This window comes from Lonchura striata, chromosome 1, assembly GCF_050655825.1.
Source record: "Lonchura striata isolate lonStrDom1 chromosome 1, ASM5065582v1, whole genome shotgun sequence".
NCBI classification, from domain to species: domain Eukaryota; kingdom Metazoa; phylum Chordata; class Aves; order Passeriformes; family Estrildidae; genus Lonchura; species Lonchura striata.
The window spans coordinates 19131473-19158604 of record NC_140703.1 but is presented as its reverse complement, the minus strand read 5'-3'; the positions used below and the strand labels follow the sequence as shown (position 1 = coordinate 19158604).

Here is a 27132-nt window from a genome sequence, read left to right as displayed (position 1 = left end):
GTGAAGTCATGGCCACTTTGTGAGCAGAATTTCAAAGCCCCACAAGATGAAAATACACAATGAAGCCTTTTCTGTCACTAGGACCTGATTTTAGCAGGAAATCGACGTGAACTTTGGCTTCCTTGTGCAATCTTGACTTGTAAGTAAGGGATGATGAATGGCTGTCAGCTCAGCTCCTACCAGGCAATAACTAGAGCTGGAGATCGTTTGGACTAATAAACTGCACTGTAACATAAAGCAAAAATTCAGGCTTGTCAGAATACAAAAGTGGGGATGATCCTGAACACAATTTATGGATCCTGAAAATGACTTCTGGCTGCCAAGCTAAAAATAGAGTTCAGTAGTGAGAAACTCCTTGGGAAAGTATTTGCCCCATAAAGCTGCTGACAGCTCTTGTTTTGGGGAGTGCAGTGCTTCAGCCTCCACAGCTGGTACAAAGCATGACTGGGAACTAAAAAAATGAAATGAAAAATGAAAATCAGCTGGTTTTGGCTGGTGGGTGTTGGCACTGGCTCTGCTGAGCTGATCCTGTACCTGCTCTTGTTTTTTTGCTCTTTGAGGTGGTGAAATGGTTTAGGTTTCCTTTCGGGGAAAAGAGATGGCGTGGTTGGCTCTCGAACATGATATGAGACAGCAGTGAAACACGTTTGATTATTTTTTGGTTTTGTGCTCTGCTCCTTCCCCCAGTAATATCCCTGGGTTTTGGCAGAGGCTTGGAGCTGAAGATCTGAGGTTGTTGCTGTTTGTGTTTTTTGCTCATCCTAAAGTGATGTCAATAACAGAAGGAAACTCTGAAAATTAGAGATGCTTAAGTTTGTAGCCACCTAGCTCACTCCTCTTAAAAATAGTAAAAATGAAAAAAATATAAATAAAAAATATTAATATAATCCTGGATCTCTACCCTTCTCTCCTTATCTTGACAAAGAATCCCATTACTCTGCATCTTGTCCCGTTCCTCAAGTCTCTGACCAGGGGACAGGAGCTCAGGAGCTGGGGGAGTTGAGGTGAAAGCTGCAGGTTGGAGTTTCCCAGCTGAGGGTCAGCTCAGCTCTTTTGATCTTACTACAGAAGAACGCAAAAATGTTTCCCTGGCATCACCACTGGCTGTTCCTGCCTGAAAGCTGAGCAGCCTCTTATTTTTGGAAACTTTCCCAGAGATCAACCTGAAGCCTGTGGTTTGTGGAGTGGAGAGACTAAAGCAGGGTTGGAGGCTTCAGACATGTTCATGGAATGGTTTGGGAGCTTCAAGATCATCCCATCCACCCCTGCCACGTACAGGACACCTTCCACTATTCCAGGTTGCTCCAAGTCCCAATGTCCAGCCTCGCCTTGGGATCCAGGGGCAGCCACAGCTGCTCTGGGCACCTGTGCCAGGGCCTACCCACACTCACAGCCAGGAATTCTTTCCCAATATCCCACCTAACCCTCCTCTCTGTCCTGTCCCTCCATGCCTTGTCCCCAGTCCCTCTCCAACTCTCCTGGAGCCCCTTTAGGCCCTGCAAGGGCTCTGAGCTCTCTCTGGATCCTTCTCCTCTCCAGGTGAGCATCCCCAGCTCTCCCAGCCTGGCTGCAGCCCTGGAGCAGCTCCAGGGCCTCCTCTGTTCCTCTTTCCTGGCATCCACCTCTGCTGGAGCTCTGGGACTGTTGGGCTGGTTGAGCTTTTCTCCAGCACGTGGCCGGCGGCTCCTTGTGCAGGGACTTCATGATGTGACCTCCAGCAGCTGCTCTGTGGTGCTGGGATCAGCCTCGTTAGTTCAGGAGAGAACGCTCAGCAGCTCGTGTTTAAAATGCCTCTGTTGAGCTGAAGGAGAGATTTCAGAGGCATCACGCTCAAACCCCTACAAAACCCGAGCCACCAACAGGCAGAGACCTCTAGAGCTGGGGTGAGCTGTGGCTTCCCACCTGGGGGCTGAACAGGTGTTGGGTGGCAAGGATGAGCTGGTGTGGGGGAGGAAAGGTCCTGAAGCTGTGGAACAGCCTCCTGAGAGACAGAGCGAGACGAGAGCGGAGCCGCCTCCGTGTCCGCGCTCCGCCGGGCTCGTGGAGCCCAACAGATCTGGGCACCCGAGCGTGGGCGCTGTGCGGGGAAAGCACTTGGTAATGTCCCTGGAATAGAAACTCAGCCCTGCTGCTGCAAGCAGGTGGTGTCAGCTGTCTGCCAAAACAAAAAAGTGGGAAGGTGTTTTAGGGCTTTAGTCAGTCTGCATAAACTGGCACAAAAAAAAAAAAAACAAAACAAAACAACAAACTTGAAGTTCTCAAGGGCTCGGCAGAAGGTTGAACAGCAAAAACTCCATTCGAGAATACCTGGAATCCAAGTGGATTTTACTAGAAATACTGGGACAGTGTGTTTTTAGCTCAGTGAATATGCTCTCTTTTAAGTACTGCTGAGGATGAGCCAAGCTGGGGCTGAGGGCTTGAACTGAAGTCTCACGGGCTCCTCAGAAGAAAAATGAACCTTCTTGGAAAGCAGCATGCTGGAATATGTAAAATTCCTTAAGAAGCTGGAAGTGAATAGCCAGGATTAAAGAGGGAGAAGATGACTTGCAGCAGTTTGGCAAATTGCTGGCTTGAGGGGTTTCTGCTGGAAAAAAGAGATTTCCAACCTGAGCAGCCTCGCTCTGTTGGAATTTAGATATAAGCTGTAAACCTCAGATTGTCTGAAAACTTGAAAAAAAGCTTAGTTTCTCTACTGGAAAGAGAGGGCTAAAATACAAAATTCCTTGCTTTGTCTTCTTTCCAGCCACTTCCTTACATTCCTTAAAGTAAGCGATTCCTGCTTACAAAAAATGACAGAATAAATAGTTTGGCTTGGCAAGGAGCTCAGCACTCCAATCACCTGCTCAGGTCAGCTCTGGAATTGCCTGAAGAGCAAGCTGATGGAAAAACCTTGACAGCTGGATCCTGTGGGTTGCCAGAGCCTGGAGTGATGCTGAAGGATGTGCAGACTGACTCCAGAAGCACTGGATGGAGCATGAGCAGGAGCCACCACAACCCCACTCTGTATCAAAAGAGTGCGAGCCAAGGGGTCTGAGTCTGTGATTTTTTTTGATTTTTTGAAATTATTTTTATATTTAGGATTTTTTTAGTATTTTTTATTGTATTTTTACTGGTAGGCAGTTTCCAACAGAATTCACAAAAATACATGAAATTAAATCAAGAATTCATTGAAAAAGGTGTCTTCTTTAAAAAGTGTCTAGCAGTTGCATAGTCTTCTCTCCCTTAGAGTTAAAAATAATAAAATCACTGGATTTATTTTTATTCTTTTCCAGGTTTTTATTGAGCTGGAAAGGACAAAGAGAACACAGAAAGTTTAATTCACGTCTCTCACTTGTGGGCTCAACCAGTTTAACTCAGTTGCCCTTAGCTGCTACAGAGAATAAAATTACTTATTTTTTTTCCCATAAGTGAGGCATCTCTGTCTCATTCATCTTGAGGATTTATTGGTCTGGTTCTTGCTGCCTTGAGGATCCATGGGTTTGTTTCTACTCAGCTTTCCTGGCTGAAGAGCTGCACTGGGCAGAGGAAGACTCTGCTTCAGGTAGTGCTTCCACTCAGTGTCTGTTCAGGAGAAACAATCACAGCCTGCCTAGGTAAATGCTGTGACCTAATGCCTCAAATCCTGAGTTTGGGAGGTGAAGTGTTTGGCTTCAGTCTCTGAAATAAGGAGTTCCAGTAAGGCTGGGGCTGCTAAAGGTCTGGAAGAGGTGCTGATCATGCCAGGATTGAGGTCAGGGAAGAAGGAGCCTCCTTCCCCTCGTAACCCTGGAGGACTCTTATATAACTGCTCTAAACCAGCTCAAGGGAGAGCTGGGATGGGGAGGGGGAATAAAAGAAGCACACTAGTGAAAGATTGCTGATAAGCCCAGAGAACCCAAAAATAGCATTAGGCACCAGTGAATGAAGGAGAACCTGCTGGAGGTAATAACCTGGAGATTGACAGAAAGTCAGGGGACTCACATTGAGCCCCAAGTCAGACAGAACCCTAATCTTGATGTGAGGATACCTGGGATGTTTATAAATTGTGTCCTGGCTGGGGAGGACAAAAAAAAAACACCTCCTCAAGTTCTGGCTGTGCCTCACCCAGACCAGGATGCCCCCATGCCAAGGGATGCAGGGGGAATTGGAGGCCTGGCTCTGGCTGCAGGGGTGAAGCAGAAGGATTGTTCAGATCCAGAGATCATGGAATGGGGTGGGTGGGAAGATACCTTAAAAACAACTTGTTCCAAACAGTTCCTTCTTTTGTGCCTTCAGCTAGACCAGGTTACTCCAAGTCCATCTTGTCCTTGAAAGCTTCCATGGATTCCTCTGTGCAGTTGAACATGCTTCCTGAAACATGGACAAAGAGTTACACTGCCAGATTTGGGAACAAAAAAGGCTTGACTTTCCTCCCTTCCTGGTTATTTCCCTTTTCCCCGCCACTTCCCTATGACAGATTTACCTGGTGATTTGTTGTGCCCCTTCCTTCTGCTTTCATATGGCAAAACCAGATTCCTTCAATTTCTGTGCCCAGTTATACTTTGCTAGTTTGGAAATTAACACTTTTTCAGGGGAAAATGCCCGTCCACCTCTCTACTTTTCATCATTTTTTCTTTCCTGGCCAATTCTTTTCCTGTGGAATTCTGGTTTATCTAGTCTGTGTACTAGTGGCTTTAAACCCTGGTGTGCTCATCCAGGGGACAGCAATTTTTGAAGTTGATTTTCCCTGAGTTCTTGTAATGTGTAAAAACCATTCTAGTAAAATGAAGGGTATTGCTGATGTTTCTTTTTGTTTCCTTTGGGTTTGGGTGGTTGGTTGGTTTGTTTTTTTGGGTCTTTTTTTTGGGGGGGGCGGGTTTTGTTTTGTTTTCTTGGGTTATTTTGGTGTTGTTGGTGGGTTGTTGTTGCTTTGTTTTTATTTGCTTCTAATGCTTATAAAGCCTCATCCTGAAATTTCTTGCTGAAATTTCCCACTTGCAGCAATCATTTTTTGTGTGCTTTCTCTTAATTTGATGCACATCCCAGTATTTTTCAGGACCTTTTCACTCTGTTCAGAACAGTGGCAGGAACTGGCTTGGCCCGCAAATTATTGAGTGTGAAGTCAATTGTTCAATGCTCTCAATGTTTCCCTACTTATAACCAAAAATACTGAAAAAGAGCAAGCACAGTCTGGTTTCTTTGGGACTTATTTCAAATCTTTAATCTTCCCACTTCCATCCTTTCCCCTCTCCAGCTGTACTTGTTGATTAGTCTTTGACAGCAGGCTGGGCTAGAGCTGCTCTTCCTTTGGGGGGAGGTTTATTTGATCTTTTCCCACCCTGCAGCGACTCTTGGAGAGCATTCCAGCCAGGATGGAAGAGGCTGGAGCTCCAGGGAATTGCTGCCTGGGGAGGGAAGGAAAAGGACCAGGAACAGAGGACTTGTGCAATCAATCACCCTGTGTTTTGGTAGGAAAATAAGCTGGAAATAAAGATACTTTGGCTTGTGGAAGGAATAGCTACTTGTCTCCTACCCAGACAGTAGCTGCTCTCAAGGCAGGAGCTTAATCTGATGGGATAAAAACCCAAAGTGGCTTTCTGGAAGTGGGATAAAAGCCATTTAATCCTGGAAATGCTGTGTTTGTGTGCAAGTTCCACGGCCTAATTTTCCTGAGAACTTTTTAAATAAATGTGTATGAGACTGATAATAATAATAGCTTTTCTGTGAGAGTTCTATGTTCTGGAAAGCTCTTCTCTGTTTCCCTGGGATGTGGCTGCTTTTTGGTCTGTGTTCCAGGTGGGAGATGCCTGACCCACCTGGGCAAGGGGTTTCTGTCTTCAGAGCAAGTGCAGTCTTGAAAATTGCACTTTTCTCATGCTTGCCTAGGGCTGGCTCATCAAAAGATGTGCAGGAAGCCTTTTAATTGAATCCTTTGCTTGTGTGGTGCTTAAAGATCCGCCTTGAGCAGTGTCTTGGTGCCATGGATGTGTTTTTGGGATGGACAGGAAAGGTCACTGTGGTGAACGAATGGATGTGTCTGGTCACTCTCACTGACTGAGGGATGTTTGCATAGGCTGGTGTTGAGTGTGTGCTGCTGAGCACCCTGCCCTGCTCCAAATCTCTTGGATATTTGGAGGTTTGTTTGGGGTTTTTTTGCTCCTCTGATGTCACAGAGGTACCTAAAAAAAAAAAAAAAGAACTTCCAACTGGTCCTTTTTCCTAGGCCTTTTCCTAGAAAGCTTAGAGTGGTGCAGAGAAGGAGAGAGAAATGCTGTTGCACCCTGGCCTCTGGGCTCCTGCGGGATTTAGCTGCTCCAGATGTTTGGATAAACTGTTCTGGGCTGGGAGCAATTCCCACCAAACTGCTGTGTGTTAATGGACCCCTGGGGGTCTTGCCTCGAGATCATGTTCTCTCTGGAGCACAGGGCTGAGGGTCATAAATAAATGAGATTAGTGTTTTGGGGAATCCCAGATGAAGAGAGCCAGCATCTCCAGCCCCCAGGTTCATCCCAACCCCCCAAAGGTTTTGGATACCTTTGATATCAATCCCAGAATGGTTTGAAGGGTATTAAAGCTCTCCCAGTACCACCCCCTGTCATGGGCAGGACACCTTCCACTGTCCCAGGTTGCTCCAAGCCCCATCCAAGCTTGAACAATTCTAAGACTGGGGCAGCCACAGCTTCTCTGGGCAGCCTGTGAGAGAACCTGAGCATCTTCCTTTGAAGACAGATGTCTGCAGGTGTCCCTGTTTCACTCGAACCCTGATTATATTGAAAACATCATTCTGTTGCTAATGTGCCAGTCTGGAAGCGTGTCACTGGTGCTGGGAAAAGGGCACCAGGACAAAGTGAGTTAATACTCAGAGAATCAATGCTCATCCTATTAAAAGTTCTCAAAAATGACTGAAAGCACTTGGATTAATAGGTCTTGGGTTTGCATCACTAAATGAGTTTGTGAATCCCTCATGACTGGGCCTTTCCATGAGGAAAACAAGCTAGGAGCTGATGTAACTGGCAGATTGAGCCTTGTTTTTGTGTTTTTATTAGAGCATGAGCTGGAAATGTCTGTGAGCCTCCTTTGCTAACTCTGGGAGTGACCCTGTGGCTGGAGGGCTGGGTCCCTTCCTGACCTCACCCTCTGTCCCCATCCCTCCTTGTGTCAGGCTGACCTCAGCCCACATTTGGAGATGCTTTTTGGAAAGCAAGGAGCATTTAAGACTAATGCAGCTTCTTGCTGGGTCAATTGAGAAAATTCCTTTCCTCTGAAAGATTTATGCTGCAGCAGAGTAAAATCCTTTTGCCCTTATTCATGTCTTCCTAAAGATCAGCAGCAGCTTTTGGCAGGATACAGGAATCCCAGTCAAGACAGGCATTTACCTGGAGCTGAGTGACTCTGGAATGGGGTTGGGGTTGTAGCCCATTTGTTTCCTTGGATGCAATTTTCCTTTCCCTCATGACAGGGAAACTCTCCTGTCTGTCTCCTTGCATTGAGCAGAGACTGATCTGTAGAGAACTGGAAAAAAAACCTGGTAATAATAACTGGAAGGAGGCTTTAGGAACATGAGACAGACCTCTGCTCCCTTGGAACAGAAGAGGGATAAAGTGGATGTTAGCCTTCCTCTGGCAGAAATCAAGTATCTTCTGTGCCACAGAGGTGTGGAGGAGGAGATGGGGGATGCATATATCTCATTTTTCCTTGATACCATTTTTGTTTCCATGTTTTTCAAGCAGTCACAAAGCTGTAGTAGAGGTGATGAAAGGCTGACTTCTTGAACCTCTCCTGAGCTTCATCAGTTAACTCAAAGCCCACCCAGTTTCACCCCTTGCCATGGGCAAGGACACCTTCCGCTATCCCAGATTGCTCAGGAAGGCAAAGCAAGTTTTTCTTCTTTATTTATTTAGCTCCTTTGCTACTTGAGAACTTTTTTTTTTTTTTTTTTTCATGAGTAGTGTCTCCTGCAGCCGTATGGAAGGAATCAATCATAGGAAATAAAGAGCTTGTAATCCATTTAACTAGGACTTTCCACCTCTCATTAAGCCAGAAACATTGATGCCTAATTCTCTGGGTAGCAGTTGCACAGCAGATGTGCAGGGTATCGATTGGAAAATGGGTCTTGCTGGTTTTGTTTTCCTTTTTTCCCCCCCCTCCCTTACTGTTTCCATTCCAGTGCCTGCAGTGGGTGTGGAGCCACTTGGCTCCCTCTCAGATGAGCCTTCTGGGGCTTGTTGGGGCATTTTCTTTCCCTGCTGGCAGGAGCCAGGTTTTCAGCAGGGAATGTGTGGGACAGGCCCCGCTCCATCCGTGGGCAGCTCTTCAGGGCTGTGTTTGGAGAGGGAAAACCAGGAGAGGGAAGAATGCTTATTTGAAGAGGATGCTGCTTGTCAGGGTGTGCATGTTCCAACCCAGCTCTGTTTCCATTTCATTTCTCAGCAAAAACGTGCTGGTTAATGAGTAAGGCTTGGTGCAAACTTCTGGTTTGCAGCTTGGTGAGGATGGCAAAGCTCCTGGAGTCTGTGGAGAGGAAAAATGTTCTGTAACCTTTTTAATTATTTTAAAATCTTTCAATTCTTTGTTGGTGCATGGGTTTTGCTTAGCATCCAGCTGTGCTTTCCTGGGTTTTCTTCTCATTCTTCCCTTTTCCTGTCTTTTTCTCACCTGGGCCATCTCTGTTGAGCTCTGCTATTGCAATGTCATCAACCACACCATACCAACATCACAGGACATTCTCTGTCTGAGGCTCTTCAGACAGCAGAGGCTGAACATGAGGTCTCTTCCTCAAGACACTGCCTGGCCATCCCTCTTCTCCCAGTTTGGTGCTTTCCTGCCTGTCCCTTTGGGTTTGTGGCTCAGATTCCCTCCACTGCCCTGTCTTCTGCCAAGATCAACAGTGCTGTCAGGCTCCTGGTGGTGTCTCACCTCACCTTAGCTGCTATTTTACATTTTTAGCTCTTGAACTGCCGGCTTCTTGTGCTGCTCTCAGTGTTTCTGGAATGCTGTCGTAAGGGGACTCCACCTGACACAGACTCGCAGAGGTGGAAGGGTTTGACCTTCTCTGCTAAAAATGTGATTTCACACACTTTGGGCTGCTTCACGTTTCTCTTTGCTGCTTCTAAAAGCCAAGAGCCTTATTAAAATTAAAGATATGAGAAATCCATGAGTTGTTGCCCATCTCTCCACCAGCCCCCAGAAGATGAAGCTCTTTTTATACTCAGGTTGTCAGAAATTCTTTGGCAGACCCCTGAAGTGTCCTGATGTTTTTCCTTGTGTCCCACCTGTGCTTTGCTGCTTGGAGTTACTTCAGAACCTGCTTGTGGACTCACCTGATATTTTTGGATCTGCAGCAGATTTTGGATTTTCAGAGCTGCACCAACACCTTGACCTGCAGGGTTGGTGCAGAAAGCAGAGGTTGTGTTTAATTCTTGCTCTGCCAGAAGTTTATACAGGTTTTTCCGGTGCCCTGTTCCTCTTCTTCCACCCTTTCAGAGTTCCGGGCACCCGTTCCTGTCTCACTTTGTGGAAAACAGAGGGCGTTAGTCCGTCCTGTGCTTATTTATTTAGGGAGATTAAAGTCTAAGTTTTTCTTTTGTAATCCCTTTGAAGTATTTATCTTTTGAAGTCTGAATTTTCATTAACTGGAAGTGTACAACCCCCAAACTACATGCTGCCCTAGTTTCAAAGCTGTAATTTTTTTTTTTTTTTTTTTTTTTTTTTTTTTTTTTTGTAGAAAACATTTAAGAACAATAAACAACAGGTCAGACCCACAGGGGCTCCACATCAGCCAGATCCTATTTGGGATTTGTCTGTTTGGGTCATCCCCTGCCACTTTGGGGAATCCAAGTGGCTCTGCAGGCCCTCCCTGGTCTGGGATGTAGCCATGGATTTTTGGGATCTCAGGGAGACAGGGATGTTTCCCTTCTGAGTGCTCTGCCAGACCAGCACATGGCCTGTAGCCCTTTCTTTTTCAGTTTTTTAATTTGTTTTTTCCCCCACTCTTATTTTCTGTCATTGAGGCAGCAGCACTCAGCTTTAAGGACAAGGTTGTTGTGTTTTCCAGCCTCAGCTCTCATCCAAAATATTCCATATACCCATATGCACATGGCAGAGGAAACATTCCTGTAGTTCATCTTTCTTGTTTCTTTGCCAGGGGGAAGAAAAATAGATGCTGACTGGAGTTTTGATATATCTGCTGCTTTTGTTTGTGCAGTATTATCAGCCTGGAAAAAGTGGGTGGGAGACCTCTGACCCAACCTGATTTTCAGAGTGGGGAATAAAAATGTGTGGGGAAGAATAACCCTGCTGGGTCATTGCCTGGGCATCCTCCACCCCCAAAACACCTGAGGCTGTTTTCTGGCTTTGGGGTGTCCCATTCCTGCCTTGAAATGAAATCTTGGATGCTGCAAGCTGAGATGCTTTGGGTTTGTGCCAGCAAAATGTGGAAAATGGTGCTCAGTGTGTGTGTGTGTGCATCTCGATTTCCTCCCGTGGGAGTGGCCACAGCAAACAGCCCTCAGTAATAGCTTGTTATTAAACAGATGGGGATATTGACCCTCTTCAACTTCCATTTTCCACGTCGGGGAAAATGAAATTGCATTACTTTGGCTTGGATGAGTTCAGTGTATTAATAAAAAAATGTGTATGAAAGCCAATGCAGAGTACATGCAAATCCCAAGAATTTAGGTAATGATTTCAACCCTGGCTGGGCCATAGAGATTTCTCTTCTATTTTTTCTTTTTTTTTTTTTTGTGCACAGAACTGTAGAATTTGCTCTGGAATAGCTTGATTTTTTAGAAAGTATTTAAGGAAAATCAGGATTTTCCAGTATCATTAGGGAAATGACTGACAAGCAGCCTCACAAGCATATCAATAGGGCTAATTGATTATCAGGCATGTTCTCACCTAATTGGCATAGGAAATTATTTGCTCTAACAAGGTTTTAAGCATAATTAGATTGATGCAAGTTGTAGTAGAGATAGAGATGTTGAATTTACAGAGATTCTTGATAAACAGTGATCCCAGGAGTCACCAGCAAGAAGAAAACCATTATTTCTTTTAATATGGAAATCAGTAGAATCTGCCAAAGCTCTTTTTTAAAATGAGTTAACATAAAAAATTAACCTCAAATACCTCTCTGATTTTTATGTTTATTTGTATTGCAAGCGGGGTGAGTTTCCTTGGGCCTGAATTTTGGGAGATGGGAGCCTGTGTGCTCAGGGCTTGCTTTGGTTTTGAGTGTCCCACTCCCTCTCCAGGTATGGGGGGAACACATGTTCTCCCCACAGTTTTGCCTCTCTGGAACCTTGTGGAAGGCCAAAGTTTTCCATTGGATGGGTCTTCCCAGCCATGCCTTGGCAGGTGGAGATCCTGTAGGAGACCACATCTGCATGGGTGGTGGGGCTGCTGGAGAAAAATATGTGTCTGCCTCTTTCCATATGGTTCTTTCTGCTCCGACGTCTCCCGAGACTTCAGGATTCCATGGGCTGGTGTGGACCTGGCAGTGCTGGTTGGACTCCATGATCTTAGAGGGCTTCTCCAGCCTTAATGATTCCATGATTTCATTATTTGTAAGCCTCCATCAAAGCATTCCTGACTGTGTTTTGGGTTTTCTTTTGGATGTGCTGATCCAAACCATCCTGAGAAATCTGTGGTGTGGCTGGAAGGGCAGTAAAGCTGCTTGGCTTTTAAAAACCACAGAATATCCTGAACTGGAAGGGATCCACAAGGATCATCCAGTCCAGCTCCTGGCCCTGCACAGACAGTTCAACAATCCTTCCCTGGGAGCTCCTGGAGCTCTGGCAGCCTTGGGGCTGTGCCCATTCCCTGGGGAACCTGGGCAGTGCCCAGCACCCCTGGAAGAAGAACCTTTCCCTGATCTCCAACCTAAACCTGCCCTGGCACAGCTCCAGCCCTTCCCTGGGTCCTGTCACAGTCCCAGAGAGCAGAGATCAGTGCTGGCCTCTCTTTTTCCCCATGGGGAAGTTCTACCTGCAGTGAGGTCTCCCCCCAGTCTCCTTGAAGGGGGATCAAAGGGTAGGGCTTGGACTGCAGCAAGCCTTGGGAAAGGTTGTTAAACCTGCTCCTCTGGAGCTTCATCCCCACTGTTTACTCAGAGCACTTCAGGACTTGTGCTGTTGCTCTTCTCCTCACTAAAATGAGGGCACTGAGATGTTTCAGTGATTGGTCTTGATGGCTGCCTTCCCTCTCCAGTCCAGGTTTCTGCATATTGCCCTGAGACTATAGGGATGCAGCGGTTAATTCAGAGAGACAAAAATCAAAAATGTTTAGGTCAGATCTCCCCAGAGAGCTTCACTTTTAAATTTGCAACTCCAATTCTCCCTTCTTTTTTTTTTTTTTTTTTTTTTTTCCTCCAAAGCTGTTTGGAAAGGAATAATGTGTAACCAATAGCTTCACTTCAGTATCTCAGAAGTGCAGTGTGTGCTAATTAGGCATCCTGGAGCCTTTGGAAAATGCTTCCATTGTATTTCTAGATGGAATCTACCCTGCTCCCCCTTTTTGGACAAGCGAGCTGGTTATTCAGCTCTGAGAAGCTCATAGCCATTGGCAGATGATGCATCTTGAAAGTCAAGGTTGAGAGCATGAGTGGGTTTGTGTTTTCTATTTTATTTCTTTCCCCCTCCCCTCCCTCCTGGTGCACGTTGCTGGATTTGAATAATTAATGCCTGTTGTCTTGCTTCCTGTTTTCATTTCTGTATGTAATGCTAACCAGCAGTGGGCTGAATCATTCATAGGCTGCTTTCTGCACCTCGACAGCTGGAGATGTCATGGGAACAGTGACTGGGAGGTGCTGCAGACTTTCTGCTGCTCCCCTGACTCCGTTTCTGGAAGCAGGAGCAGTAAGTATTGAGCCCATGCTCTTGGCCAAGCTAGGCTCTCTGGGTAGATGCTATCAGTGTGGTTTCTCTCCCTGCAGCTCCTGCAGGTGTCCGTGTCTGTGGAGGGGAGGGTAGGTGCTGGGTCTTGTCCTTTGCCACCTGTTTTGGGCTTTTATGGATCTGGTTGTGATGCTCATGGAGAAGAGGGAGTGATTTTAGGCTTGTTGGTTGTGCCTTATGCAATTACACTGTATTTGGGAGTGGACTTTTTAAAACTCATCTTACTTACTTTTTTTTTTTTTTTTTTTTTTTTTTTTTTTTTTTGTCCTTGTGCTTTTCCTGAGTTTTTGTGGAGACCAACCTGGAATTCTGGGCTCCCACAGTGCCTGCCTTTGCAGTGAGAGGAACCAGGGTGGGAGTTTCACTTGGTGTCTTACAGAGCCTTTTTATCTGTCTTTCCCTTGGGCACTGCCAGGGATCCAGGGACAGCCACAGCTCTTCTGGTCAACCAACCTGTGCCAGGGCTTCCCCATCCTCACAGGGGAGGATTTCTCGCCTATCAAATCGACACAATTCCTGCAAGTAGTGAAATGAAATACCTAGTGAAAGCTTTTGTGGATGGAGCTGGCCTTTCTGCTCTCCTGCCTTGCATCTCTAAAGCAGGAAGAGGTGGAAACCAGGAGAGATGCTGTCCTTTGGAGAAGAATTAGTACAGGATTACTTGGAACAACTGTAGCCTTCTAGGTTTTCAGGGGTTTGGCTAGGGAGTTGTTAATAGGCTGTGAATGATTTTTACATCTTGCACAGAGCCCTCAACATCTTGTACATCACTCCACGCTTGGAATCTTCAGGGCAGAGAGGGTGGTTTAGCCCAAGACCTTTAAATAGCATCCAGTTCTGCACCTCCTCTGTGTCTCTGTCCCATTGTGACAGGTTTTGTGCCCATGGTGGGAAGGCAGAGGGGGAGGCTCGTTTCCTGGGGATGGTCCTGAAGCTGAAGATGAGGCAACATGAGCAGTGACTAATGCCGAGCTTTATAAAAAGCAAGAGGAGAGGTGAAACAGGGACAAGGAGGTGACCTCGACATGAGGGCACAGAGGCGGCACAGCAGCATGGGGGGGAACGTGAGCAGCAAACAGCTCTTGTGTCAGGCTGGCTGTCCCTGTGCCTCTGTCCTGTTTGTCACCCCCCAGGGGATGAGCAGAGCCACATGGGGAGCTGGGCTGACCACATGTGGGTGTGTGGGTCGTGCCCACCTCGTGTCAGCACCCCGAGCAGTGCAGGGAGCTCTGCTGAAAGCACAAAGCTGCCTCTGTGTCTGGGGGTGAGGAAGGCACAGGGCTGTGGGGACAGCATGGTGACAGGCTGCTGGGTCTGGAGCCACAGCAACCTCCTGCCTCTGGGATGCTGAGTCCTGATTCAAGAGTCAAGGCAAGGCTGTCCTGGGCTGTCAGCATGGAGCATGAATGGACACAGACACACAGGAGCTGGGAGGGGTGAGCTGTCTGTCTCTGCTGACATTTCCAGACTCCAGCACTGTGTCTGCACTGCCTGCAGCATCCCCTGGTCCATCAGCTGGAGTGAAAAATACAGTCAGCCCTGCTTTTGGAGGCTTCCTTCCATGGATGTGTCATGGAAAAGCTTTTAGGCGGCTGGTTTATCTCCCTAAGCCCAGCCACACTTAGCTGATGCCAGTGAGGATGCTGCTGCTCAGCTGCCACAGCTTTGCCCAAGACCTGAGCCCTGGGAATTCCACATGTAAGGAAGCAAAGCATTTCCCCTGGAGAGGGTGGAATTTACAGCCCTGCACTCTCAGAAAAGGTGGGCAAGCACTGTGCAAGCTCAGCTGCTGTCAAACACCACTGCCAGCCCACTGGTGATGCACACAGCAGTAATGTGAGGGGCTGTGGGTGCACACCTGTGCTGCAGGAAGCTGTGGGAAACCTGTGGTGGGGGATCAAGGACAGCATCCAGCTCTGCATCCCTGTGAGTGCTTGAGAGGTTTGTAAAGGGAGAGGGTAATATCTGTATGCTATATTTTGTGTATACACATACTGTATTCCATATTCTTGGGGTTGTCCCGTGCAGGGCCAGAAGTCTGATCTTTGCTGGATCCCTTCTAGCTCAGGATAGTCCCTCATTCTGTGATGCCCCTTCTGCGGGAGGCATGGCAGTGTTTATTCCTTGTGTGGGACTGTTTTGCAGGCTCCATGGGATGCTGACATTAAACTGCTTTAGCTTGGCTCAGCTTCAGCTTTGTGGAGGTCTCTGAATTGATTTCCAGGTGATTCTTGCAGCAGTTCTGTTTCTTTACACTTCAGTCATTTATAAGACCCCATCACTTGGGCTGCAAATCATCATCCTCCTTCTTGTCCTCATGTGGCTTTCCCTACCTACAACTCCTTGCTTTTGGTGGTGTGGGAGAAGGAGGAGGAAACAAAACTTGCAAACTAATTAAACTTCTTGGTTCTTGTTGAGTAACAAGTGGGAGACACTTGCAGAGCTGGGAATAGATCTGATTCTCATCCCTCCTCTCAGTAGCCAGAGGACATGGTTAATTATTAAATTGCTTGTTAATGTATTGAAATATCACTTGGGATTTTAATTTCCTTTTTTTGTTGTTGTTGTTGTTTTCTCTGCTTTGCCTCAGGGCGCTCCCAGGAGCTGATGGATTTGTGGTAGCTGGCTCTGGAGGGGCTGGAAGGAGCATGGTTAAACACCAACCCCTGCAGTACTACGAGCCCCAGCTATGTCTGTCCTGTCTGACCGGGATCTACGGCTGCCGCTGGAAACGGTACCAGCGGTCACATGATGACACCACCAAGGTGAGCAGTGACAGCACCTGGCTGCCACCTCTTCCCTCCCGTGCTGGCTTGTAGCTCTTGGTTGAAAGTATGAAATGTTTACTTTTCTTCCTTATTTATTGGCTTGGATGTTTGATGGGAGTTGTTGACTCTCAGGGTCTGGGTGTTGGGAATGACCCCAAGAGTGCAAAAGTCCTTGGTCTCCCAGTCCGTGCAGCCAAAGGAGGAGTCTGAATGTGTAGGATCAGCTTCTCAAGGTTGTTTATTTTTCCTTATCTATAACATTCTTTCTCTGACCTGCTGAGCTCTGTGTAGCTGGTCGGCCATGCCATTCTCTCTGTCCTCTGAGGTGGTGTTTACCTGTTATACCAAAAACTACAAGTACTATGTTTACAATAATGTGCCAATATCTATAATTTATGTTGGCCAGTGAGTCTCTACCTTAAACCAATAGAAAAGTGCCACCATCACACCAAGACACGGAGAACAAGGAAAAGGAGAAGAAGGTTAGGACACGCCCAAATCCCTCCATCTTGTCCCCTTGAACCCCATTCTAAAAACCCCAAAATTCTACTTTTTCACCCTGTGTTAATTCAACTACCACACTACTCAATCAAATGACAAGCCTTGTGGCTTGTAATTCCTCATACAAAGTTGGCAGCTTTTTCCACAGGCTAAAATCAATGCAACTGGTGTTTTTTACTTTGTGCCAAGGTCTCCAAGCCCCCTGCCAGGGTCTCAAGACAGCCAGGGCAGCCAGAGGGATGTCCTGGACTCCAACAGTTGACCATGGCAGGAGGTCCTCCCCATATGGTTGATGTAGAGATGGGCACAGTGAGGTTGGTCATGGGGCTCTAGGGGATTGAATGTGCCAAAATATGATTATATTATGCTAAAGGAGAGCACTTTCCTTGTGTTTTTTTTACTCCTAGCTCTGTGTCCTGCTGGTGCTTGCAGCACCCTTGGCTGGATATGTAGGTCCTGTGTTTCTGCAGCATCTCTGCCTTCATGGTGTGGTTTCAGTGGGAATGATGATATTTGGTGCCAGAAGGGACTTGGTGATCTTGGAGGTCTTTTCCAACCTTTATCATTCTGTTCTTGTGTGTGACAATGAGTTTACAGGTAGGGGAAAAGGGTTCCCAGAGCAGCTGTGGCTGCCCCTGGATCCCTGGCAGTGCCCAAGGCCAGGCTGGACAGGGCTTGGAGCAGCCTGGGACAGTGGAAGGTGTCCCTGCCATGGTAAGGGTGGGACTGGATGATCTTTAAGGTCCCTTCCAACCCAAACCCTTCTGGGGTGTGCGAAAAGGCAACAGAAAGTGAGAGCAAGCTGGGGGTGAATGGGAAAGCTGTTGAAGGTGACTTTTCCCTCCCCCTGGATAAATATAGATTGTAAGAGCTCTGGCAGAGGGAATCCAGGCAGTGAGGCTTGACTTGCACCTCCCCTCTTGTTCTGGGCTGTGACATGAGGTCTTGTGATGTGTTGATAAGAGAAGTGTGAAAATATCATTTTTAAAACCACCCTGTTACATCATCTGGGTAAGATTATTGTTTTACTGTTCTCCTGTACTCCCATGTTGCCTGGGATGGTTTTTTAAAGTGTGCTTACAAGTTAAATTCAGGGTTTTTTTCCTTCTTTAAATCTTGTTTCATCTGTAAGTGTTCCCTGGGGACCCTTTGGCTGCCTTCTGAATGTTTAATTTTGCTCTCCTATGCCTTGGCTTCTCTGTTCTGTTTTTAAGCCTATAACCACGGATCTTCTTGGCTCTGAAGTGCTTTTTCTCCTGGAAAAGCAGCTGTGAAGGAGCAAACAGGGCTGTGTGGCAGATCCTGTGCCAGAAAGGCTCCTGGTTGTGAATTGCAGCCATTGTTGGTGGTGCAGCTTGGCTGGGAGCTCCCCTGTGACTTGGAAAGTCACGCCTTGAGTTTGTGTAGCCTAAAACAAATTTTATTTTGCAAAGTAGGAGTGTTGCTTCTGTTTTCACTCTGCTTTTAGCTTGGTCTGGGCGACCACTTCAAGCCAGTAGAACATTGCAATTCTTAGCTAAAAATTTACAGAAAAGTGGCCACGAACTTTTCAGTGAAACGTGCCTCTGCTTGCGTCACCAGAAAATATCAGTGGCAGCTTTCCAAGTCTGCTTGGAATTTCCATTGGTCTTTGCTAGTGCTGGAAAGGAGTTCATTGTGTTTAAAGGTAGTTGATCCAGGCCTAAAAATATGTCCAGTCTGAGCTGGTCTTTTGAATGTCTTTGTGAGGCCTAAACTACCACTTTGGTAAAAGAGAGATGGAGGCAGTAGCAGGGGTAGGAGAAGAAAGCCTAAAATGAGCTGCAGGCCGTGTTATCTGCTTTCTTGTTCAAACATCAAACTGCCCAGAATAAGAGGCTTTCATCCAAATTTGGGTCACGACCCAACTTTGCCTCCATAATATCTTCAGCTGATGCCTGTGAATGTTTGTTGTCTGAATTGTGCTGCACCTCAACAGCCAGAATGTTAATGATTCCTCTCTTTTTCCTTCAAAAGTATGTACATCAAGCTTCCTACTCCATGTTAAAAAATTACCTGAAAATGAGAATTTTAATTGGACACCTGAGTTCTAGGGCTGAGAGGCAGCTTGGTGGAATTGTCATGATTATCCTTTGCTTTCCTCTGATCTTTGAGAATGAAGAGAGGGGCTGGAGGCACACAACCAATATACTCTGATCTTTTAAAATTTTGAACATTTGCAAAATTCCTTTTTTCTATTGTGGGCCTTCAGCTTTAATGGCAAGATCCCCTTTCACTTTTTTTAAAATGTATTTTTAAATGAAAAGCATGTGAAGGAGGAGAAGTGGTCTTGCTGAGATTCAGATGATTATTATCTCTGTAGCTGGTGTAAAGAAGGATTTTCTGATCTAACCACAGCTTGTTCATAACATATTCAACCAAGGATATTATTAAATCAGTGCATGGAAGCTTTTTTTTTATTATTGTTTCTAAAGCCCTGTTGTTTGTACACAGCAAATATCCCACCCTGGAAATCATCCTGGGTGGGAGAGGGGACAAAGATTTCCTCCCAAAGGAAAAAGCAATGATAATTGTTTAATCTATCCAGTAAAAAGAAGAAGTCACTTTTATTGCCTGGCTCAGCTGAGCTATCAAACATGGTCTTTCTTTCCATCACAAATCTCCTAATCCTCTTCTTAATTGCAAATTGTCTGAACTGTGAGGATGTGGGAGGGGAAATACCCAATAAAGCCTCTCCCTGCCTTTATCTGCTGCTGGTCGTGTAGCTGCAGATCTAGAAATGATGTATCAACCCCTTCCTATGCATTGGGCAGTCCCTGTCAGGATTTATGCTCTTCAAGTGAAATGTGTGTGATTCCAGATAGTCCATTTGGTTAAATGGATCACATGACCTCCAACTGAGGCTTCTGATGGCTTTTGGGTCCTTTTGTGCAGAGATAAATGAGGAGCTGTGATCCATCAGCATAATGAATTGCAGTGCTGTGTCTGGGCTGCGTGTATTACTTCACTGTCTGGTGAAATGCTCTTGTAAGTCCTGCTTGGCCAGAGCTGTGAAATGACCTGAACAGATGATCTAAGCCACAGGCTTTGGAGCTGGGACTTTGTCAGGGCTGATTCCCAAAGGGCCAGAGGTCAGTGGTCACAGAAATTGCTTGCTTTGCTGAAATCTGCTATCACAGGATGGGTTTGTTTGCCCTTTTCCATGTGTTTTTCAATTTGTGAGGATTTCAGACTGTAGGCCTGAAGGCACAGGAGCTTTTGGGGGAAAGAGGCTCTTTCAAGGTTGTTTGATTTGAGGCTGGGCACTGAAGCATTGGATACTGCATTTTGGATGTGACCAGTGATTCAGAGCTGAGTCCCCATGAATGGATGTGTCCAATTGTGTTGGCTTGATGGGCTAAATGCAGGGAAATCCAGTCATTCCATTAGATATCAATGTGTTTTTTCCTGATTTTTCCTGAGGGTGCCCCCCTCATTAGAGGGGTCTGGGCTAGATGATCTTTAAAGGTTGTTTTCAAACAAAATATTCTGATTCTGTGATGCTATTTTTTTCCCCCGTGATGCTTGGAAATGAAAGCAAAACCAGGCTTTATTTAGGGTTTTACACATCACTTAAACATCTTTTAAAATTCACCTTTGAGCCCTTCACTTTACAGGGAGGCTGTGAGGTAGATGATTGTCCAGGGGAGCTGTTTGAAATCCATGTGACAGCTGAGCCAGGCAAGAATTGCATTTGCTTTGTGTGGTGTCTTCAGACCTGACTTGGCAGAGTGTTTCTGGTTTTAACTGGGAGTAGCATATTTTGCTACCTCTCTTAGCCTGGGCAGGATCCTGTGGAGGACTGGCAAGGAACAGAGAGGTGCTCCAGCCTCAGGAACTGGGATTAACCTGCCAGGAGCTTGCTTCAATTTGATTTCCACACCCCTCCTAGAAAAGTTGGGATGAACCAGCTTGTTCTGTGTCAAAAAGGTTCCCTATTTCAGCATGCTTTGAAGGATGGGAAATCCCAAATCCTGGAAACCCCAGGAAAGCCACAGGGTTAGAGCCTAATCTTGTGGTGCACCCTAAATATTGTCAGGGTGAGGATGTTTGACTGATGCTGAATTTCTGGCGTAGTCCTCATATAGGCAGAATGCCTGTGGGGGAGAGTCTGCAAAACCCATTGATTGTGGGGCCTGGGCTGGGATTATGGGCTCAGACTGAGTGATTAATGTGCCCTGGGATTTGTACAGCTTTAGAGGTGTCAAAGGCTTTTCCTGCAAAACCTGAACAGCCAGCACTGAACTGAGCTGCAGCTGGAGAAAGGGGGAAGAAAAAAGGGCAAGGAGGGATTTTTGGGCCCTTGGAGCCAGCCTTGTATTTTTACAGGGATTTCTTCCCCCTGTACGTGGGTCCAGCAATGCTCCTCCACTCTAAGGTGCAGCCACTCTCATAAAATCTCGACTGGTTTGAATATGCTCAAACAACTCCTGGTTTAACTCATATGGGAAAGCCTTTCCAGACTCTCCCTGTGAGCTCCCTGTACTAGTTGTGACTGGAATACAGTTAATTTTCTGCACAGCAGCTGCTATGGTGCCAGATTTTGGGTTTGTGAGCAAAACAATTTTACAGCTACTGCTGGAGATTGTTCATACAGCATCAAGGTACAATGTTTTCTGGATTCCCTCCAAGAAGGGGAAAAATTTGAGATGGCTTTTCTGCTTGTTTTCCTAAACAAATGTTCTTCCTCTCAGCTATGTAGTTGTTGTTATAGTTAGACTTTTACAATTGAATTATATAACTCCCTTTTCCAAACAGGCAAAGGGAACCTGTGATCCTGTTAATCCCAGGTTAATTAATTGTGTCTGTCTTTACTCAGACATTTAGTCCTTCCCCATGTGTGGAGCCATGAGTGTGAATTTTGAGGAGAGAAAATGAGAAAAGTGAAATGGCACTGACATCATGGAAGTTTGATTTTTGGGAGTCTTGGTGTCAGAAGTACTCTCTCTGATCTTGACAGAATAGGGAAAAACTGTGGCCCTTTTCCAGAGGAAATTTGATTTTCCTCACCAAGACGGAAGTGAATGTCACCTTGTGCCCTTGAGTTGGGCTCCAGTGATTTACTTTACATTTGGGGTTGAATTTGCCAGTCTCCTACTTCACCAACTCTGCTTTTCCAGCCTCTTGTGAATTCCCACATGTCCTGGAACAGATCCAAGGACAGTTGGGCTGTGACAGAGGAGAGTATGTTGGAGAGCAACTTTGCAGCCTGTCCTCACTGGGATGCACTGGGAGAGTGCAGAGGACGATGGAAAAAGCTTTTTATCATCTTTTCTTTTTTCCTACTCAAGTTGAAGGTGTTTTTTCTGTCTCTCATAAAAGTAGACTTTGTGGAAGTGCCTTTAAGGATACTTGTGGCTCCAAATTGACCACGAAAATTAACTAGGTAAGAAGAAAACCTGGCCCCAGTGGGAGTAAATAAATTAAATGGAAGGAATAGGGAGGAGCAGGATTCGTTTGTGGCGATGATCCCTGAGAAAGGTGTGCAGAGGAAAAGGTGGAAGTTGGGGAAGGAACCAGTCTGGGAGTAGAATATAGATCATAGAATGGGTTGGGCTGGGGAATGACCTTAAAGACCACCTAATTCCACCTTCCACCAGCCCAGGTTGCTTCAAGCCCCACCCACCCTGTCCTTGGGCACTTCCAGGGATCCAGGGGCAGCCACAGCTGCTCTGGGCACCCTGTGCCAGGGCCAGCAACCCTCCCAGGGAGGAATTCCTTCCCAGTATCCCATCCATCCCTTCCCTCTGCCAGTTTGAAGCCATTCTCCTCTGTCCTGTTCTTCCAGGCCCTTGCCAAATGCCCCTCTCTGAAATGATGATCAGCAGGGCAGGGAACAACTTGAAATATGTGAGGTGTGGCTTTCCTGGCATTGGTTACAAGACATTTCAGTCATCTGCCAGTTTGTTGTTTCAGAGGGGACTGCTGCCTGTGAGGTCTGGGTGGGGATCCAAAGTATTTGGGTTCCAGGAATGCTTGTGGTTTTAGGAATTGAGAACCTCTGTGCTGCTGACATGTCTTGTTAACAAAGTTGATTATCAAAGCTGAAAACTGTGATGACTATTCTTTGTTGGCTGTGAAGCTGATCTGTGATTTTTGTTTACACTCGCTTGTGTTTCTCTCGGAAAAGGTTTAGGATTGTTTAGTTGCAGATTTAAGCTTTTTCGCCAGGTTGTTCCCAGAAGAACTGTGACCAAGCTCCAGAGTGGGATTTCAAGGGTATAACCAGCAGCTGGAAATGTGCTTGTCCATGGCTGGAGGTTTTAATTACTCTTTGTACTCATCTCAACCTTGAAAATTAGTTTTTTGCCTTTTTTTTTTGTTTGTTTGTTTTTGTGGGTTTTTTTTGCCTTTGTGCCATGTCTACAGTGAGGTGTTAAAAGCAAAGCTCGTGAACTGGTCTGGACACATAATTTCCTCTTGATGTGCAGTTCTGAGCCTTTATTTGCCAGATATTTATTTGCAGATGATGTCAGTGAGCACTTGAGAGTCAATTGACTTCAGTGAAGTCAAAGGGCCTCAAATGAGGCCCTTTTCCAGGGAGAATTATGGAACAAAAAAATAAAACAATTGAGGCTTTGTTTGAAGTGTGCACTTACAGCCTGTGACTCCTAGAAACTGAATCAACTTCCTTGTGAGCTCTCCTGAAGCTGGCTGTAAAAGTCAAGGTTGACTTTTGGGGTGACAAAAAGCAGTGCCACGGACCAACAAGTAGAGTTTGGGTGGTTGTTCAGGCCATGCTGCCTGTGCCAGACTCTCGGTCCAAGGAGAGCAGGTCTTACCTCCCTGCTCATTAGTTGGGTGTCTGAGGCTGCTGGGCAGGCACCAGGCTCTTGATTTATGGGTGATGTGAACAGCAGAAGTCTGGAGACTTTAACATCCCCTTGATGCCAAAGTGTCCTTGCTGGACTTGAATTCCCAACCAAATTCCAGTGGGATCAGATCAGCTGGATGCTTAGCAAAGGGAGAGGAAAGAGACCCCAATCGTGTCCCTTTCAGCAGAAACCAACCCTTGGGTGGGAAGAGACCTCAAAAATGAGGTAATTCCAACCTTCCACTGTCCCAGTTTGCTCCAATCCCCATCCCACCCTGGCCTTGGACATTCCCAGGGATCCAGGGGCAGTCACAGCTTCTCTGGGCACCCTGTGCCAGGGCCTAACACCCTCCCAGGGAGGAATTCCTTCCCAGTATCCCATCTGATGATGTCTGGGGGGAGAGATGGGTGTGTTTGGTGTTGGTGATGTTGGCTCTTTGCTCCCCCAGCCCGCTTCTTTCACCACAAAGCTCTTTCCTTCTCGTTTGCTGCTGTTCCTCCGCGTGTGACGTTTTCTGACGCGGCGTCCTGTGACCTTTCTGGAGAAACAGAGCTGGTTCCTGTAATTCAGATCTCGCTGTGGTGCCTCACTGGAGGCTTTGCTGTCACCACTCAAACCACCCCACATCCTGGGCAAACCACCCATCTGTGGCTGTGCCTCCTCGTCTGGGTCTTTTCCTTCCCCAAAACGCTCAAGAGCCTCAAGCTGTATCAGAAGTGGGGGTGTAGCTGAGCAGTATCTGGAAAGGATCTCTCATTTCTTTGCTTGTTTTTTTCCTTGAGGCTGATGCAGAGTTACTCTGTGTGTGTTTGCAGGATTCAGTAGCTGTCTGCTCAAGTCTAACCAAATTATTTTGGTGCTGCCATCAGGGATTCCTGCTTCTCCAGCCAGAAGGGAGGGATAAACAGAACAAGGCAAAATGGAACCTATGGTGGACCAGTATCTGTCATGTACTGGGCTTGAAATATCAAAGTTTTTGTGTGATGAGCTAGCTCCAGCATTTAAATTTACTCTCAGGATGGATGATATTGTTTATTTTCTTTCCCCAACACTTCACCCTTGAGATTTAAAAACCAGTAATGAATAAATAAGCCAAGCTTCTGTCTCCTCTCCAGAGGGATGCTGGCTTTGGACACTCAGCTGTTGCTGGGCCTTGTGCCTTCATTTGATTTCCCTCTGGCAGTGCACTGAACCCATTTAAATCTGTCTTAGGGAAAAATAGGTAAATCTCTTCCATATGTCAAGTATTAGAAAAATACATGATTTCTTTGACTTGCACAAAGCATCTCCTTGTCTGGCAGATACAGGAACAAGTGCACCCTTGTTTCTGGGAAGCCAAGCCCTAACCTCATGCTGGTAAATCTGACATGTTCACTGTTTCAGGCAGTCTCTGTTGATGTCAGCTATGCCTGTGGAAGCTGGGGAAGACCCTGATTTTATCAATTTTCCCCTTGAAAGAGAGAGGCACTTCAGTTTTGCCTTGCTCTATTTTTTTTTTTTTATTCTAGGCCTTCAGGTCACTGGGTTGCCACCAGAGCTGGGGCAGAAAGCCTTTTAGCACTTTAGCCCATTCAGTGGCTTTTGTCACCAGATGTGTCTTTGCCCTCAGGACCATCCTGTGGGATAAATAAGCCTGTGTTTTGATGGGGCAGCACTTTGTGGAGCAAAATGCAAGCACTCGGGATTTGCCAGATGGGTCAGAGTCGAGGTCATGCTGCCCCACGTCCTGTCTGTGCTGGGCTTTGGGAGGAGAGGAGATCAGCCTGCTCTGCTCTGGGCTCCTTCCTGCTCCCTCCTGCCTCCTGGCCAGCTGGGCTTGAATACAGATGGGATTTTGGGAGGGAATTGTTCCCTGGAAGGGTGGAAAAGCCCTGGCACAGTGTGCCCAGAGAAGCTGTGGCTGTCCCTGGATCCCTGGAAGTGTTCAAGGCCAGGCTGGACACTGGGGCTTGGAGCAGCCTGGGACAGGGGAAGGTGTCCCTGCCATGGCAGGGGTGGCACTGGGTGATCTTGAAGGTCCCTTCCAATGCAACCCAGTGTGGGATTCTGTGAAAGAGGACTCTGGAAAAGCATATGGCACAGCCTGGGGAAGGGGAAGGGAGGATGAAGGGCAAGGAAGTAAAATGGTGCAGTGGTTGGATCCAATCTGATCCAATATTAGTCTCTTCTTGATTTTAATTAACTGATGTCCATCATCTTGCCTGAAGAGTGGCTGGAGAAACCCTTCCAGTTTAATATATAAAATTTGACAAGTATCTTGACTGGAAAAAGATGTTTTCTAGTGAGATTGCTTTGGGTGGACACATGGACTTCTTCGAGAGATAAAAAGGAATTGCAGGTATTCCTGAGCACACTCCCTCTGAGAAATGGAGAATTGGAGGTGGTCCCAAGGACCTTCTTCCATATATTGTGTTTTCACATACTTTTTCATTTAGGATATTCAGCTGTTCTGAGTCTTTTGTAGGATTTGGGCAGAGCTTACCTGCTTGGGAGTAGAAATTAATTCAAGATCGTTACCTTTTGACTGTTGTTGCTTAAAGATTTTTTTTTTTGTTTGTTGATTGTTTTTGTTTATTTTGTAATGAACTGGCTCCAGATGGATAAGTAAAAAATAGCTTTTTGAGCTTTGAGTTGGACAGCTTATGATTGTGGAATTTGGGAATTCATTTGAAGGAAAAGTGGTTCTGTTAATTTTCACCAACAGCAGCTGTTGAAACCTGGGATTGCCACTACTTCAAACTTCATTACTGGCCTTGTGATGGGAGGATTTAGGGATGGGGCCATTCTCCCCTCTGCAGATATATTAAACCAAATATATTGGGAGGTGGCTTGGTGTCTTGTATAAAAGGAAACTGAGAAAATCAAATAAAAGGAATCCTTCTGCTCAGCCTGGGCTGAAATGGCAGAAAAAAAAAAAAAAAATTAAAGCAACCTCTGCTTTTATTTTGGCACCTTCACACCAGTTTCACTGGGATGAGCCCACAGGGCTGAACAAAGGAATAGCTGGAAAATTAATTTCTTTGGGGTTGAAGACAAATTCTGCTCTGAGTTGTCTTCTAGTTACTCAATGCAGCTGGAGTGAGCCTCTTGTTATGCTTCAGGGCATTAATTGTCTTCAGTGGGAATAATTAATTAATTGACTTGAGTGTGGTATTTACTTTCACAAGTTTCAGATTTGCAAGAGTTCTTAATTACAAGGCAATATCTAAAGGGGCTTCAGGAGAGCTGGAAGAGGGACTTTGGACAAGGGATGGAGGGACAGGACCCAGGGAATGACTTCCCACTGCCAGAGGAAACAGATTGGATTTTGGGAAGGAATTCTTGGCTGTGAGGGTGGGGTGCCTCAATTAGAAATTAGGATTAGAGATTCTGTAAGGAACTGCTATAGGAGCCAATCAATCACCTATAAAAAGGTCAGCCCTGCTCAGGAACCACTTGGAATATTGTCCAGAGGCTGGGTTTGAAGGCATAGCAGCTAAAGCTGCAGAGAACACTCTGCAACCCCCAAATTAGCTGTGATTCCTGGTGGCATCAGCCCCAGTGCCATACAGCTCACCTCCAAAGCCACAGGCAGTGGTTGGTGCTGTCAGGAAGCATCAGGCACCAGGGAGAAGGATGATCCCAGGCATTCAGAATTCCTCAGTGGTGACACTAGCAAGGTTTCTTCCCTCCCAGTCCATTCTGTGGTTCTGTGAAATGCTAATCTCCAGGTGTTTGCGGGTTTTTTCTTTATATTTTCCCCTTGCTCTCACTTTGCCCCTCACCTCCTTTCCTGGTTCCATCTCAGGCCTGCTGCCAGAGCAACCCAAAGTGAGCTGCACTGCAGGGAACTGGCAGGAGAAGGAACAGGGAGCTCTTTTCTGGCCCTGCCTCTGCTGTACATCCTCGCAGAAGCCTCTTCCTGAGTGGGGGATGTGCAGTCAGAACTCTCAATCTCATTTCCAGCTAGAGCAGAGCTGGTTCAGTGGGGTCAGAGGAGCTAATGAGGGGTATTTCCCTTGGGATTCTATGCCAGCACTCCATCCTTGGAGATGAATGTGTGCTGGGAAAAGGGGGTTGTAATTCAGCAGTGTGACATGGCAGCCTGGATGCCTCTTGATAGCATCATAATTCAGGCAGCACAGCAGTCAGAGGTGCTTTGCCTTTCCTCTCCCTACTTCTGGAATGTGGGCAGAGCTGATG

At 46.3% G+C, this 27132-nt stretch overlaps 1 protein-coding gene across 13 annotated transcripts in view; it reads left to right on the top strand.

The window, feature by feature from the left end:
* GDPD5 (glycerophosphodiester phosphodiesterase domain containing 5) overlaps positions 1-27132 on the top strand; it is a 107711-nt gene that overhangs the window by 28275 nt on the left and 52304 nt on the right. For 4 of the 13 annotated variants that reach the window (XM_085590656.1, XM_077781198.2, XM_021550212.3 and 1 more), the window contains exon 2: positions 15439-15613. In XM_085590656.1, the coding sequence (XP_085446782.1) occupies positions 15497-15613 (117 nt within the window). In that variant the 5' untranslated portion in view covers positions 15439-15496. Of the gene's footprint in view, positions 1-12443; positions 12560-12682; positions 12810-13959; positions 15073-15438; positions 15614-27132 lie in introns of those variants that run through there. The other 9 variants (XM_085590668.1, XM_085590710.1, XM_085590681.1 and 6 more) reach the window with 6 other exon arrangements.